Here is an 18,446-nt window from a genome sequence, read left to right on the forward strand (position 1 = left end):
ATCAACAATTCCTAGAATGGGCGGATTTGTTTTGCACTATCTACTTTATCGATATTGCATGTGAGGTAACCGGCATACCTAAATACTGATTGACGTTGGCAAAATCGGATAGTCTTGGTCTTGTTGATATGCCAAGGTTGTTAAGTAGTGTTTTACATAACTTAGTAATATAAGGTGACGTCAAGTCGGTACTTCGCTCAGTTCGAGATACTGAAGTGGTATTTGGTGCCACAAACCTCTCTGCTTTGATGAACTACTTTAACTTCTACATCGTGAAAATATACTATATTCGACAGATTTCACTGCTTGTAAGCGCCTTACCATATACAGACCACAGCGAAGAATGCGCGCAAGCCTGTACTACCTGTCTCAAAGGAGATATTCAAAAAAACAAATCACATGTTTTATAAACAAACAATTGTGATAAATTTCGCGTATAAAAACCATGGGTGTATTTGTAGGTAGGTATGTCCCATACTTGATATATGAAATAGGGAGTTTTCACGTGTGTTATGTCAACCTATAATGGTAAAGCACAAATTTACGCATTATACTAACCATTAGTCCATCAGTTCCAGCCACATCGTCACAATATTGCGACATTTCCATTTGGGTAAGATTGGGGCGACCAACGGCGTAATGATCTTCTATTACTTTGTCTTTAACCATGACTGCCACGTAGCGAACGATGAATGATAACATTAGGTTCATGTGGATATAGTTTCTGGTGCAATGAAGCTTTCTGTAATAAATTTAAATAAAACAAATGGTAAATAAAAATCTTCTTGCGGGAAAATAGCAGGCACTCACTTGAAAAACATCAGGATGAATAATGCAATGACCATGCACACAAGGGAAAAGATGTATCCCGCCGTGTATATCTTTGTTACAATGTCGATAATCTGCGGATAAAAATACACCAAGTATTAATTTTGGTATGGTTATACAGATAAAAGAAGATAGTTTCCTACGTACATCTTTGTTCTGTGGTCCCCCCTCAAGTGGTCCAAGCTCGTATTGAAGTCCATTTGTTGCCACATCACATTGTATTCTGTTCACCCACTGAACACTTTGTCCTGTGTCATTTCGAACCATCCAAGAACCATCGAATTCACAAAATCGATACGCAACAAGCGATTCTTGTAAATGAATTACTTTGTTAAAAGATACGTCGTAACAAAACCTTTAAAATATTTTGTGGACCTTTCTTGTATCTTAGGTTTAAATAATCTTTGTCTGGTGAAACCAACAAAAGAAATGCAAGTCCTATTATAAGGTGATTCCCGCTTAACCTTCCGCGTTCTTAGTTTATTTTGGTAAGCCTTTATTTGTACCGCAATGATAACAATCGCAGAACGTTTTTGCCTAATGTATTCCCGGAATATAACCCGACACAAGACGACCTTTGCATAGCACGAGATTTAGATTGCAAGATTACGATATAGGAGATTGTCAAGCAAGTGTGCGCCACTAATGTAAACAATGTTCCGCAGGAAGCAAACGTTCAGATAAGAGAGAGGGTTTTAACAAATTTTCTCCCACGTTCTAATCGACAAGAATCTCACTGAAGATGCTTACGTGTGGACGTGGTCTAATACTTTAAATGCAAACGATTTAAAAACGACCACATGTCCATGGATATAATAGATATTATAAAGCAATAAAGATTACTGGTCTATCTATATCTTACCATTTTTCCATTCAATATAGGAAGGACAAGGTTCAGTTAATAACTGTCCAGCTGGAGTATGAGGCCAACATATATAACCATCAAAAATACCAGGACAAAACGTTTCTGTTCACAAAATATTCCTGGTTACATTCTCGAATACTTTTATTAAACTTACTTACGGTTTTCAAAGTTTTTTAACGTTTCGTTTAAGCTTTTTTCGCATCGTTCCCTATACTGCATGTATTTACACATGAATTGATGAATTTCTTTAGGTGTTGTCTGAAATAATAAAAAATGTACACTTAAAAAAAATAAAACAAAACATAGAGTACTGTGGGGGAAGATGGGACACCTTTAGCATATAATATTCAAATATCCTGATCGTGTTTTAAACAATTAACAATGGCCTATGGGAGTCGCCAGGCTACGGTTTTGTAATTCTTTGAATGTTCTTTGTTTACTACCAAATAGGACGAGAAATGAGAACAAAAAGGTGTCCCATCTTTCCCCACCCTACTATATTAAAAGCGACCAAACTTAAAGCAATTTAAATATACTACTGTGAAGTAAGATGGAAAACCTTTTTTTAAAAAGGTGTCTCATCTTTTTCCACCCTACTGCATATTAAAGCGTTTAACATTTTATTTTATCCAATCCTTATATGTCAATAACAGCCTGATAGAATAGGCATATTGGAAAATTAAAACTATTTGAAAAACCTATTTAGTAAAAGGAATTTCGTTTTTATTTAAAAGCTTTAAAATGCGAGTTTTAGTTCTTGATTGAATTCATATAGAAGTTTAAGTCGGGTGATTCTTGGAAAACGCGATTACGAGCAAATAATTTTGTATTTTTCTATTCTCTAAAAATCCTCGTACTCAAATTGCTTTTGGCACTCCAGCCATTTCATATTAAACTGGCGTAGTTGCCAATATGTGTGTTCGCAAAGTGTACGACGAATAATTGCAGTTTGCCATTTCTTAGTTGCTTTAAAGATTGAAACTATCAAGTGGTGCGGCTTAACTACAAATGTTTGTGGTGTATACATACACGCCGCCACGACTGTTTCTACGAATGCGATCAAATTCGTCTTATTCCTTATTCGTACAATACAGCAGACAACTTAACGCACGTGCCATCACATCAGACATCAGCATGTAAGTCGTAATAAGCCTATGATGCTCTTGGATAGAAAGTACGTTATTGTAGCATATGACGGTATACATTATTTGTTCATCATTGTGTTTGCAATATGCAGTTGCGGCCCCTATTTATAAGAAGCAATTTATAATGCACCTGGTGCCACGTCAAGCAAAATATTTCGTTCTAAAGATAATTTTCTAATTACAAAATATCGAGAAACAAAAGACGATCGAAGATCTAAACCTGTGGAAAAGAGCAATCTGCAGGTGGTTGCTGGTTGCCATTGTAATCGAGATATTCGTCATTGTAGTAGTCGCTATCATATGCGCTACCAGCGTCTTCTACGACATAATCTTGTGTTAAGTTGAAACATCTGTCTCCTAACGACTCTTCAATTAGTCGTTCTAAGTCAGCAGGATAGGCACTTTCGTTTGGCATCGCACTTATACAACAGACTCTGTCTTAAATTCTAAATATGAAATAATTTCCTAAACTGTTTTTGAGTTTAGTTATAAAGAAATTAAATAATCATTTTCGAAAATGCGTAAAGCCTTCTTAAAGAGCATGTAAATTCAGAGACCCGTTTTTAAGTTTATGACGAATTTGAACAACGTTCCACTAAATATAATGATAAAGCCCGCACGACACAACTTCTTTGCGTCGCCTTTTTCGCGTTGAACTTTATGTACTGAAATGACCTGCGACGGAACGCCTCCTGTATTAAACTTAACTTCACACTTGTTTGCTTTCGGTCGTCAGTTATTCTACTGAGTGGGTAAGAATCTTACGGGACACTGTTTCGGACACAAACAGTTGGTTGAGTTATCGCTTGTAATCTTTCCACGCTAAAATATAGTTATTTTTGTTTATTTCACTTAACGGTTTGTAAGAATTGTGATTTAAATTCCTTTTTTTTCACGACCTTGTTTGACTCATTCACACTTGACTTATTTATAAATACTTCAAAACATTTTCTAATGAAATATTTTTCGGTTTTTGCGGCTACGCGAACAGGTAATTATAAGGCTTCATTAACCGCATATATACAGCACAAAATGAAAGAACGGTTTGAATTTGCTACAACGGTTTGTTATCGAACGAAAATGAAAACCGTTTCAAGAAACGAAAATGAGTGAAAAAGGTTGAAGAATTTGACAATTTTCACTTAATTTAATCTGAAGACTGATTATACGCAGATTTTCTTGTTTTTCGGTTTCTATCACGTTTACCCAAAAACGCAAACCAAAATTACACATACAGTTTGCATTTCAATAAACTTGAACAGTTTTATATAATTACCTTTAGAATATGTGTAACCCAACGACCATGAGTTCGCATTTACTATCAAGCAATAAAATGTAGTAAATTTGCACAAAGAAATAAAAAATAAATGTTAAGGGTTTGTTTTGTTTATAAATAGCTCGTTTTTATATTTTAATAAAAATAGGATTTTTACCTAAGCGTCAACGGCATCACTATAGATCTTGTGCTACGAAAACGTAACAGACAGAAATCAAGTGTTGAATTAAAGGCGGTTACTGTTGGTAAATATTATCAAAATTCGGGTTTAACGAATACAACATTTTTTAATTACTAAGAACGGCATACTAACAGAAGCTGATTTTAAATATTCTTTGAATCATATTAAAACTTTCAAATTTTTGTATTCCTAATATTAAATAAATGTTTTATCAAAATTTACAAGGATTTCAAATAATCTTTTCCCGCCTGGATTAGAATCGCTAAAATTACATTTGTCGTGCGAAAACCTGAATATTTCCATGTGTGTTTTAATATATTTCTTTGACTTGTTGTCAATTAAAGGTATGATAGAACTAATTCGTCGTATCACCCAAACATCGTCACAAATTTTAAATTTGGAAATACTGCGCTATATGGGCTTGAGGGTCCCGTTTTACCCCAATCTACTATACAAATATTTAGTTCTCTAATATTTTACAAAATTTTTTTTAGTGATTTAATGTAATGATAATTCAAGAGCGCTAAAACCATGTAACGAGATAGTTGGGCATATGTATATTAACTATTGCCATTTTAATGTAAAATATGGCATATTAAATTTTGATTGTTTTTTTTTAACATATCGTATTTTGGTTTTACACCTAAGCGTTCCAATTATCAGATAAATTATCGAGTTTTCCAGTTAAACAAGTGGAGAACGACAGCTGACCCTTTCGTGGAGACGAGTAATCTTAAAATGATAAAAATGAACTTACTTGAGGCAGGTTCAACATCATCAGAATGATTCCAGTTATAAAGTAAAACTTGGAAGCTTGCTTCCCGATGTTGACTGTACCGCTGTTTGGACGAGACTTGTTTCTGGAAGTAGAAGGTTGAAATAAGACTGATGACAGAGTCGGTTTCTTTCCTCTTCCTTGCTGATATTGATCGAAGAGATTTTGTATCGCTTTGCTTTGACGCTCTGCCCTAATAAGCAAGAAAAATCGGTGCTTATTGCGTTAAGTGTAAATAATATTGACTGGTGTGTTTATCAAGAGCAGCACAGGTTTTAAATTACTTAATTAAACTTCACGCTCCATAAAGCTCAAATATTGTGCAAGTCCCTTAATACGTTTACCACAGTGGGTACGAATAGGTTTATATCCAACATGAACACTATAATGTAATTTAGCATGTAGTCGGCTATATCGTTTTGCGCGCAGAGAAATAAAAACGGAGTTTCGTGTTTGGGTTAACAAAACAAACATTCTTTGCCGAAGAGCCCAATTTGGCGTTTTTAATCAAGTTCTAGGACAGGGATAATTAGTTATGATTCCATCCCCAGAGAGAACGGAAATCGTTAATCCTCGATTCTATTGGGCCATTCGCTCAGGCTACCACCAGAAAGGAGACTAATTACGAACAAAACATTGTTATGTAGATGATCATGTGTTTACAGTCAGTGAACTATACGTCACTGTTTATTGGAAGCGTATATTTATGTCGTCCATTGTTACGTAACCGTTCATGCGTGGCAAAACTGTAGAACGAAGTGATTCTACGTCACTTGCCTATATCTCGTGCATCAATTTCGTTCTGTTTGTGTGTTTATTTTAAATTGCCTTTACGACTTCGTAAGCATTTCGTAATAACTCTACACTGAAATGGGATTTCCCTATCATGTTTACGAAGTCTATTTTGACGCCCAATACTTTCAAAACAAACTGAAGCCTATTAAAAGTTAGAAAACGCCATTAGTTAAATGTCCGTTCAGAGGATGTCAGTACGAGACAGAAGACTCGCCAAAGGCCATTGTTGTGCCTCTCCTCACCATTCGCGCCAGTAAATACAGACTGGTACAAGCACTCACAGTGCGAAGGTTGAAAAGGTGAGACCACCAACAATTGGTACCGCAAGTACGACAGAGGATTATCACTATTTACTGACACCCTGGTAAGAGTACGCTAGCGCTCATGGATCACCCGTACTACCCAAAATTGTAGGACGGTTAGAGGGCTGCTGAATCAGGAATGCGGGTGGCCTCCTAACCAACAAAGAGGAACAAGAGGTAATCGCAGCGATAAAACCACTGGCCGTTCGCGAAGAAAACGTTATGGCCGCAAGTTGGCACCTACATAATATGGGTAATACTGCCGCTGGTGACCAGTGAAAGTTTTGGTCTTAAAATGTTCCTTACGTCTTCCTGATACCGACTGTATAACTTTTTTTGTAAAAACTCGGTCGTTCGTGTCGAAAATTAACCTTGAAAATGCGCAAAAAACGTGCTGTGTCACCGTAACTCGCCTGACTTGCGTATAAGGTTAACGATTTATTACGTCACAATAGGAATATGTTACGTCACAGTAGTGACACATTACGTACGTTACAGCATGTTATAATCCTTGTTATACCGTTTTATGCTAGCGAAAACCCCAAGCCCTAATCCTTAACCCAACCCTAACCCCTACTTTTAGCCCTGAACCCCCCAAAAAACTAACAAATTACGTAATCTGTTATGTAGAAATCAAACGTGGTGATTCGCATTATATGACGTACTAATCTAACCTTTGACGGCTCGTGTGGAAAATACAGTGACGCAGCACGATTTCGCGCATTTTCAATGTTAATTTTCAGTACGAACGCCCGAGTTTTTTAAAAAAAAGTTATACAGCGGGTATCAGGAAGACGTAAGGAACATTTTAAGACCAAAACTTTCACTGGTCACCAGCGGCAGTATTACCCATAATATGAAGCAAGATCACACTGAGCCAATACTCTCGTTTGGCGCCTGACTGCGTGACCAAGCTAGCATGTCCAGGGTGCTTAAAACAGGTGAATTACACAGCGGCTGCAGAAGACAGCATCTACAGACGGCCTACTTGACAAAGTGATACAATAGAAGGCATGAACACAAGTACAGGTATATTTACAACTTGTGTTGCTTCTGCAACAAACCTGCGGACACGGTAGAATGTACCGAGCTATAAAAACACAAACACGATTAGCGTCGTGCCTTGTGTATCCGCTAACTGGGTATTATTAGGTAACTGCATAAAACGAGGGTATATTCAGGCAGGAGGCAGACAGGTGCGGCCAAAATGGAGTCACACTCAACCCCCCAAAATCATATTCAGACAGGACGAAGCCGATTTTCGGTGGTTCCGTAAAAACGAGGACCGACGTGAAACATTGTAACCGCCATATCAAGGTAATTCGCAAGTTCTCTAGACCAGAACAAGAATGTCGCCACTGTGTGTTCGGTTGAAAGGAACTCTGCTTGGAGAACATACCAAACGTCTTTAAAACCTTGAGGACAAAACACTTCGATACACCTTTGACATAAAACACACAGCAGCGAATATAGCATCTCAAGACACCCAACGGGCAATAATTAAGAGAATGGAGCTCATCGACGACGCAGCCGTGACACGCAGGGGGTTCAGGAAATCGAAAAAACGACTCTACCTTCCAAATTGGTTCTTTGCATTTATACGAACGCCGCGAATTATGCAAGACACAGCGAAGAAGAGGTATACGCTTTTGCATGGTAAAAAGTTAATGCGAATAACGATCCGCATTAACTCGTCATATGATAACTCGCTAACCGCGTTATTTTGCATGGTCATTAGTTTATGCGCGTATCAACATTGAGTAAGCTTATTTTACCGCAATATTATTAAATCTAGTTTATAAAATAAGTTTTAATACTTTATGGTGCTATTACTATCGAAAACCTATAAAATGAATACCCGAAAAAGATTAGGCTATTAAAAGTAAAACTGTACTTTCACCTTACTTTTCTTTACTCGCATTATGCGAGTAACAACCAACCTCCTACAGCAGATGACACGCTTATGACGTTATGCGTGTTAACTTTGTTTTTGCAAGTAAATATGCGAGTACTTACGCGCATAAAAGTGACCATGCAAAAAGGGTATAGTAGACTCAATTCGGTCGTTCACATGTGACCAAGTATGAGCCGAAATTTCGAGGAAACACTGTCTCAGAAAACTCATCGACATAACCGCAAACGGGGCCGTTCCGACACGAGTTCTCCGAAGGAACAAAATAATTCTACCGATCCAAAGTTGATCTATCTACCATTGACGTTATATTGATCTGTCGAGACCGCATCGTGCTACCTTCAGCACTTGGCAAGAATTAACTTCAGAGCCTTCAATCCAGCCACCAGGCACCCCTTCGATGCTCCTACGAGCACAGGCACGGGTCTTTTGGCCGGGAATCACCAACGAACTATTCATCAGAGACAGCTACTCATCACAAGAATGCATGGTCCCGTCTCTGCCAGCAGCTTCACCATTCCCGCACACTCATCCCGTATACTTGTTCCAGCACATATGCGCAAATACCAAGGACTAGACACATGTTCAAAGCGAGGCCATTCGACCATTATACAATAAAAGTTGACACCTCTGGTCGCGTGATCCTATGACATACGGAATAGGAAATTTCTCCACAAACACACTCCCGCCGTATCCGCTTGTGATCAAATTCCGTATTGACCGGAATAAACCACCTTCAACCCGCAAGAACATCAATTCACCAATGGAGACACCAGTCTGTTAGAACAACACGAATACTTAGGCTGCAATGCGTATCGGAAACCCCGCCTAAGCTAGGCCGGGACACGCCCCTCGCACTCCTCCCGGCTCCGTGATTTCTTCAAATCGGGTTTAAAGGAATAACCACTGAGACCCATCGAGAAAAGACCAAACCTTTGCAACTCACTTTGAAACAAACTATTCGCCAATGAATAAACTAACGACGTATAGATACATCAGTTTTAGCGTTAACGTATGTACGTCTATATACCTCTAAAAGTGGGGGCATAGTAAAATTTGTTTACAGTCGGTGACCTGCGTCACTGCTCATTATACGTGCCTACGTCACTACTCATTATATGTGTATATTTATGTCACCCATTGTTACGCGACCGTCCATGCGTGGTGAAACTGTAAAACGAGGTGATTGTAAGTCAGTCGCCTCATTTTTGTTCGTACGCATTCGCTGGTGTCTTACTAAATGTACATTGAAATGGGATTTTCCTATCATCTAGAAGTACGTCGGCTTATAAGCAGTTCTATGACCAATTATGAAAAATATTAAATGAATTTTAATTGGGATAATATTCGGTGTACGTTGGAAGAGTAAAGGTATTTATTGATTTACCATTGATTGTATTCATCTTGTGGGTGCGACGAACGAGATGTTATCGCACGCGACCGACACGCATAAAACGCTTATTCTCTCTTGACCTTACCTCAGTAAGTGTGTTATAGGCTGGTTTTATAAAATACATAGGTAACTTCTTTTAGAAAGAAATGTTATAAATTCAGTCTGTCACATTAAACATAAGAAACGGTTATTACGTTCATATTATCTGCTACAAACTACCAGTATGTTATGTTATGTGTTGGTTCAAGGTTTGACAAGTATATATACCACAAGTTTGTTGCTGCACACATTTTAGTAATCAGTTCAGATCCGGGAAATTACGCGTAAACTTTGTCTATTAGCACCAGTGACGCAACACGTGTAAAATATATGCTTTTTTCTCTGTATAAACAACTAGATAAGTATTGTTTGTTTTTATAGATAGGTAAGCCTATGTAGTATGATCGCTATATTCAAAACATGGAAGGATTTCTGATTGAAATCTTATTTTGTTCAGACTGGGCGAGAAAATTCTCCAAACCAGCAAGGCTTATCAGATGATCAACCGTTAATTCTAAAGCTATAGTGCAATGGGGGGAGATAGGACACTTAAGCACATATTGCCAAATATTTCCAAAATCAAAATAGATGACGGTTTTTGGGTAATACCACGAATTAGTACTAGCATTCCTTTATTAATTGACACCAATTTAATTAAATATAATAAAACACACGAGGAGTTATTTAACTGTCAGCACAAAAAGTGAAATTTTACAAATTCGAAAACACACAAGATAAGATGGGACAGTTTGAAATCATTGTTAAATTTGATTATTAAGTGTATTTATAAATAGAAATATACGTAAATAACACGAAATAATACTATACGCTTTGAAAATTAAGTCTAAACATTCTTTTTCTAGCCCTACTGCTATAGTTTTTAACATGTTACCTATACATTACATTATTGCATAACAATTGGTATTGTTAGAACGCAACGAGTAATGTTGGAACATCAATGAATAAATATTGTATCTAACAAGTGTATATGAACTTGTATTAACAAAAAATTGATTATAACTATTGATAAAGTTTTAATTTTTGCTACAAATTGCGTATTACTACTCTGTTTTTGGCACAAGCCATTTCTTATAAATTATCACCAAGTGCAAATGACCAAATTTCGAATATATTTTCAAAATATTATCTTTTTATTATATAAATATCTTATAGTTGAAAACCCCCTGAGGTATAAATTACTAAATTAAAAGCAAATCTTTCAAAGTTTGGCAATGAAAACATACAAAACTACAATGTGGGGGAAGATGGGACTCTAAATTGAAATATATTTACATTATCAGTATTCTGCAACTTGTAGTTAACCTACCGAGTTTAACAGGCTGTGCTAGTTCTTTGCCATGTAAACTTCATATATCTAACGTTAAACCGATATTTTTTGTTGTTTTTATCTCAAATTAAAGTCATATTGACCCCTATTTTCTTTATGCTTATATCTCAGTGTTTTTTTACAAAACTAAAACTAGTTTTATGAGACAAAATCAAACTGTACGAAATATTTAAGGTTGTTTTATGAAGCTATGAAACTAGTTTAATCGTCCGCACACGCAAACTAAAAAAATCATTGACTTTACTATGATTTAGCGAGCATTAAAAAATAGCACCTTACTATTTCGCATTTTTTTACCTGTTCAAAGTATACTGTTTCTATTTTATATATATTTTTTAATATTTAAAAACAGGAATCAGCTTTGACGGGGTTATATAAAGTCGTGATAATACTGTCGAATAATTCTGTAACCTTATTTTCCTGATTATCATTAAATGGGGGTCCGTAAAAAGAAAATTAAAAAAGAGTCTCGTTTGACAAAGTGTCCCATCTTCCCCCACCCTACTATAGTATATATATGTTATTTTGTGGCCAATATTTTCAAAATGTTTCGGTATAAAACGCCAGAAATGTTTTTTTTTGTAAAATGTTAAAGCCTTTAGTAAAATATAACCAAACAGTAACAATTGGGCCTAGGGTATCATGATAAAAGTAAAGTTTATTTGTTATAGTACTTTTCGCCTGTATCTACAATTAATGCATAAGAGAAATGACTCGTAATTGCTGCACTTACAGCTAAGTGATATACTTTAACAACTAAAGTGGAAACGAACGTTTATAATTTTCAATGAACTTGAGACCAAAGTTTACAAACTCCACATTTAGCCCGATATAGTCTATAGGGCTCTAGGCAATAACGTAACCACATGTTGTTTTAATCTGCAAAACAATCGTTGTCTTGCTAAAATCGTCAATGTTTCACACGACAACGGTGTGGTTATTTAAGCCAAATGAACGAGGTTCACTTAGTAATTAGGTAATAGGTTCGACAGTGAACTATTTAGGTTTAAAGATAGAGTTTATTAAATTTATTTGTATATATAAGAAAACATTGAAATTAATGTTTATACCACGCATAAATGTGCTGTATGTTGCTGTAATGCTGTCCCTTCATATGACATCGGAAATCTTATGTAGTTCATTACGGTTTACGATAAACACGATGGCGCGGTCGATTTTTAAAACAATATTTTTTAAAAATTTTTTTTTTTAACGCACATATTCTTTATAGAAACTTGTAACCATTTAGCACATGAATGAATGGAACTTATTTTATTCTAGCGTGGACGGAAAACGAAAGTCGTTATCACACGGGTTTAACACCTCGTGCCAGCCTACGAGTTACCATGTATGTTACTAATTGTGGGTAATCATTTTTTATGTATGGCTGATAATTTGGACAACACATTAGTGACCACTGGGTTGGAGCAATTGCTGTTAAGTGTCTTGCCCAAGGACACATACGCCCACAGTGGTGGTACACATACGCCCACCGCTGGGTTACAGGCAGGCGCGCTAACCACTATGCCACGGCGCCGGACACATAGTGTCGTATATTTTAGAAATCAAAATATATGACGACTTATGCCTGATACCATAGGTTTATATTATAACGCAAAAACGAGATAAGATGCATTACTCCAAAAACCCGTGTTCCGTGTATAGTTTGGTGAAAAATAAATTCATTATTATGGATACACGTAAAAAAAACACGAAATAATGTTTTTTGTCCGAGGGAAACCGTCGAATATTAATGCAACACCCCATTTTCGTTTATTATTAAGTGCGGGGGACTTGTAAAAACAAACTTAAAATATGTTTCATTATCATGTCCCAGATTACCATTTCTCAGGTAAATTGGTGGTTAAATCAGGTTCGTCCTCAATATACAACTTCATAGCGCCACCATCCGGCATTAATTTATAAATAAAAAAAAAGTTAAAAAGCGGCGCGAATATTGAAGGCGTGTATCTTTGTGTCAAAATGTTTTTGTTTATTTATGCGATGGCTAATAATAAAGCTGTGGTAAAACTGAAGTGGAACGTCAGCGTGCATTAATTAAGTAAACTAATTTACTTCCCCCAAGTAATTTAAACTGCAGGTTTTATCCAACATTCACTATCCCTAGCTCCAGGCACCACAAGCATTAATGAATAAAGACAGTTTTAATGAACCACAGGGGTCCTAACGTCACTATCCACAGGAAAGAAATATTGCCCACGAATGAAAACCTATGAACACCAGTGTTATATATATATAAATAACACTGGTGTTCATACACCTAATAAATGCAACATAATTCAAGCTATAATTTTCAACTAACTCGACATTATTCTTGTTTCCTACTTTTCTGATTTTATTCTTCCGTGATTCTTTAAACGATGTATATTGTAAACTTTTGTGGAATTTTTTGGGGGGCCTTTTGTTTTTCCATTACGCTCCAATCTCTGGAACAATCTTCTAAAATGCCGACTCCCCCATTGTACGAGTTGTGTCCTTTTCTTTGAATTAGAGCTTTAATGTTGTTTAGTTAAATGTAGTTTATTTTATTTGTCCCATTGTATATTGTCTGTAGGGTGTAACGGTCGTGCCTTTTATCTAAAACATTATTTCTTTTTCTGTTTTATTTATATAAGCATGTTTTAACAACTGTTGTTTTACCGTTACCACACGTCATTTCGCTTTTGTAAACTCTTACGTTTTCGTTATTGTGACCGAAGAGACGAAATAAACTTTATTTATTCATATCGTTTCTTCTCTACAATCGTTGTATATGCGGATGCGCAATAAAAAAAAAACTTATTGTTGTTCTTCTTTCAAGAATTAAAACTGTGGATTGCAATCGAGATACCATCGTCTATATGAACAGCTTTTCTCCAATAACTTCATACAAAATGTTTACTAAGTGGGTTTTTAAATTTGAATTTTACTAAGTTTGAATTTTTCTTAACACTAACGTCTGACTGTTTTTCAATAAAATGATATTTAAAATAAAAAAAGTCGGGCGTTCGACCTAAAAGCCTAAAAATAGGCAAAACTTTGGCAGTACCTCTAAATCACGTTGGAGCGTCTATATTTAAATACAAACTTGGATTTTTCGTCGGTATTCCGCTGTAATAATTGCGGTTATATAGTTATGCGCGTCGCACGCTAATGTGTCTGGTAAATCTGTCCATTCTTAACTCTATACAACCACAAAAGTATCATGGCACTTGGTATACGAGTAACACTATTTGAATAATACCAACTCATCGCTACATTTTGCATGATGCGAAGATGGATAAAAGCAATGTGACGTCATACCCGTAGAAATTGCGTTTTATAAAATAAAAACTGGCCTTATACAGCACAAGTAAATAAACTACATCCCGTATGATTTAAAGCTTGTTTTAAATTAAAATCCAAATAAAATTTTATAATACATCAGACCTCAATATTAGAAATGCATATGTAAGAATAATTATGACAACGCTTATTCCTTATAACCTATAACCGCTTATGATGTTTAATATAGTTAATATTATATACAAGTTATATTTATATGCAAGCCAATGGAATTGCTCTTTAAAACCTCACTCGAGGCATTTAATGAGTGATTCAAACAATCATTTTTTGGCTTATTTTAAGCTTGAAGAATCTTTGCGTTCTAAGAAATCAACGACGTGGAAAAACACAGAAACTACCGGTATATTGGATTATCTGAATTCTCACGGTAAGAGGATTCTTTCGTTTGATAAGAGAGAAACCAGGAATTATAAAACCGCATTTTACCAGTGATACGCTTATGCAGGGCTCTGAGATTTGTGACTATTTTTCGAGCCCCATTATACTGAAGGGTATATAGCCACTAAGTTATATTTTTAAAACAGCTAGTATTTGTTAAGCTGTTTACGCTCCCTTAGTTTTGTTGTGGGAAACACACACAGTACTCGAATAACAACCTATGATAATTTTAGACTACAGTTTTTTCACGTAGTGACGAAACTTAAAAAAACAATAGATGTTGTTAAAACTTACTTCATTTCTTTGTTGCACGACACGCTGTTCATATTCAGTTTTGGAAGCTGCATCCGGACATTTAAAACTTATATTAAATACAATTGCCTAGAAGTTTATTACCTACGAGTCTGAAACGTGTCAATTATCAGCCGTCATACATTAAACTAAGAACATATCTGATTTGACCCATGTGTGTAATTATCGATTGCTACAATTGAGCACAAACATGCCTTCCTTTGAACTACATAAAAAATAGACATAAGTGTTTCGTTTTTGTCAACATTTGCTATTCTGTCTTTACATTTCCGTGAATTAATGAAGCGTCTTGCTGTGTTGTGTGACACCTGGTCTGCTGTTCCTCACATTATTTACTCAAAGTAATCTCTCACATTCTTGAAGAAAAAGACAAACACAGGGGAATAGCCTATACGAATCTAAACAAACAGTTAAAGCACACAAAGCTTTCCGCATAATCTTAATAGTAACAGATTTCCACAGAACACAATCTGTTCCAACACAGTATCGCCTATAAGACCGTCAACAATCTAATTATGTAACGAATGTAGTTGTGTTAGCGCACGTAACAAGACTGAATATGAATTATTCATGTCGCTCAGGTTGCTGCGTAGAAATATTCCCACTTATGCAGGATCGAGAATTAAAGGCTTGATTAAGCTTGATGAAGTAGACGTTGTATTATTCCCAAGAATCATCTTCCAATTTTAATGTAATTCCATTAAACTTGCATGTGTTCTATTTTGAAATTAAGTGATGTAATAAACTTTCTTGGCGAAGAGGAAGGCATGTTTGTGTATATAGCGCAAACTAAACTTAATAGTTAAGTTAAAACGGTCAATCTTGGTTAAGATATATTTCGTCCACAAATACTGAAAGAGGTAGACTATACTTGGTCTACCTACTTTACGGACACGAAGACTATTTTGCTTTGTAAAAAATGACAAAATCAATAGTCCAGTTTCTCCCTACCATATTTAAGGTTGACTTTAGCTCATACAGCATGGTATAGATGCAGCAATATTAAAATTGTAAGTATTTTCACCCCCTGAAGTTGCCGGTAACGCTATATTTATCAAGCAATACTACTGCAGACACTTTAGCGAAAAATACATAACATAAAAGTAACTAATGTTCGTTTATGATACTCTCTTTATTACATTTTCTTAGCTAAAAGAAGTCCAACATGGCCAAAAGTTAAAAACAAGTCGGTCGATATATTCTGTTCATTGTATGATCAGCCACGGCTATTGTTTTATAACAATGACTGTTTCTAATATTACAATGGTAACCCGTCTGACTAAAAGCAGTCCGAATAACTAAACATATTGCCTATTGTTACATACACTATACACAAGTTTATAAATCGATACCTTTTCTCAAAAATATAAGTATTATAGTTCCAGTTTCTGAAACACGTCATTCGAAGTCAGATTACCAATAAGATATTAACAAAAAAACTAATTAGACAGACAGTTAACATTTTTTCTTATATGCGTACGGACATACACAGCCTACTAAGATCACTGCTTAGTGCAAGGCGTTCCTTTAAAAATCATTAACTGAGGCAAAGTTATTTGCACATCATAAAACGTATCCGACTCGACATTCACTTGAATGAAGATATAACCGACAACACTAGCTCCAAAGCAATACTGTTTACGTGAACGGAAAAGGTGTACAGAGTAAATGGAAAATACAAGTATTTTGTTTTAAAAGGCAAAAGTGTTCGTATGGCGATATGGAAACAGTTGATCGGTAAATATAAACGCAGCAACAGTCACGGTTCGTCAGTTTAACGACTATCGAGATGAAACAATTTTTGTTTGATTTTGGAGCAAGATTTATATCTAACTCGTCTTTACGCGACAACACGAAGCAATTCTTTTTCTTGCAATATATTTTGTAGAATTTTATATTCGGAAAACTTGTGACGTAACAATTACTTTAAGACTTGAGTTTTCTCTGTCACTAAAATCGTATGTATATATAAATTGTTGAAAATAATTATTTTGTTACTAAACATAGAAAACTACCTAAAAAATCACAAACTGATCACAAATTTACTTGCTTATTTGTATGTTGTAGTTGTTTCTATAATAACGTAGCATGAGGCGCTTAGTCTCAATATTGACACAACAATAACTACACAAAGACGAATCAGCACTTCTCATCTTGCTTATTGCTACTACTATACAATATTATAACTATAAAACATTTCTACGTTTACGAAAGATATATTTCTGATATAACAACTCACAATGCTTGTGAGAACGATGTATCTAATCCAAAACTATAATGATACATAACTATAAAAACTTTTTGTTTCGACCTGTACGGTGTATTGTCCTCAACGTTATGTTTTGATTGGCCTCAAGGACCCGCTTCGTTCTCGTCAAGCGACATATTGCGCGCATCTAGTTTTATATGATGGCCTCTTAAAATGTGTACATGTGGCCCACAAGAGTTAAGCTTAGGTCATATAGTCAATACTATAAAAAAAACTGCATTCGACATTCTAATTATCCCTTAGCTGTTTACATTTTAAACACAAAGAAAATTTCTACGGATATTGACACAAAAGCATAACAAAACGATTTTGACCTCTGTAAACTCGATACTAATGTTGTTCGATCAAATTGTTTTTACAACAACCTTCAATCAACTATGTCTGCTACTAACCTTGTACATAGTAACGTGCATTGCAACACTAGTTAAATGTAAGGTACGAATATAATGATTACAGAATTGCTCAAAGGTATGACATTTACCGCGATGTCTTCGGGCAGAATTGGTTCTTTTTCTCAATTAACTTGCGACACTCAGTAGTCGCACAAACCACGACCAAGCGGATCGTTTCTAGCATTGAATCCGAATGTTTGTTAGCGACGTTTATCTAAAGCGCGGAATAAACAAGACTAGCCAGACATTATGACTACTATCCTTGCCATGATTGATGTAGTGACGTTATATTGCGACCCCTACGAATACTTAGCTTTCAATATTCAAAGAACAAATGCAACATTTTAAAAATCTCAATTTAAACTTTAACGTAATATTGAGATGTTAACTTATAACCAACATTAATTCTATGTTTAACAACTTTACCAAAACACTTCCTATAACTTCCTTTCACTTCTTATGGCTAACCAGGGTGTCTGCCTTTTGTTTTTGTGAGCCACAAATTTATTCAATAATTGTTGACTTATAACCTGTAAAAACACTTTCACCAGATTCCATTAACGGGTTTAAACTGCCCGTAACCAAATACAATATTAACTAGTGACCCAGAACTAAGCAACTGATTTGTTTTCTAAGAGAGAGAAAATAGGTTGACAGCAACAAAACTGCTAGCAACGACCTAAACCTTTTTCTTGCTAAAGAATTACAAGCAAACTTGGTTTACTCACGAACTAATCTTTCACAGTAGAATCTGGCTGAGAGGCTCTGCTTGTAACGAGTAATGACAACAATGGTAAATGTTAACCTGATTACTTGTAATGCATGCGAATCCAACATTAAAACATATATACTAGTAAAGAATGTAAAGAATGGTGGAACATTGTCTGTAAT

General features: G+C 35.6%; 1 protein-coding gene across 2 annotated transcripts in view; it reads right to left on the reverse strand.

The window, feature by feature from the left end:
- Nucleotides 1-18,446, reverse strand: part of LOC100177309 (glucagon-like peptide 1 receptor) — a 29,259-nt gene that overhangs the window by 3,270 nt on the left and 7,543 nt on the right. The window contains exons 1-7 of one of the 2 annotated variants that reach the window (XM_009859467.3): nucleotides 14,877-15,007; nucleotides 5,053-5,263; nucleotides 1,852-1,951; nucleotides 1,691-1,795; nucleotides 976-1,139; nucleotides 811-902; nucleotides 559-742 (exon numbers count right to left, since the gene is read on the reverse strand). In XM_009859467.3, coding sequence (XP_009857769.1) covers nucleotides 559-742; nucleotides 811-902; nucleotides 976-1,139; nucleotides 1,691-1,795; nucleotides 1,852-1,951; nucleotides 5,053-5,263; nucleotides 14,877-14,929 — 909 coding nt within the window. In that variant the 5' untranslated portion in view covers nucleotides 14,930-15,007. Of the gene's footprint in view, nucleotides 1-558; nucleotides 743-810; nucleotides 903-975; nucleotides 1,140-1,690; nucleotides 1,796-1,851; nucleotides 1,952-5,052; nucleotides 5,264-14,876; nucleotides 15,008-18,446 lie in introns of those variants that run through there. The other variant, XM_026840815.1, reaches the window with a different exon arrangement.

The sequence above is a fragment of the Ciona intestinalis genome, chromosome 2 (assembly GCF_000224145.3).
Source record: "Ciona intestinalis chromosome 2, KH, whole genome shotgun sequence".
Classification (NCBI taxonomy): Eukaryota; Metazoa; Chordata; class Ascidiacea; order Phlebobranchia; family Cionidae; genus Ciona; species Ciona intestinalis.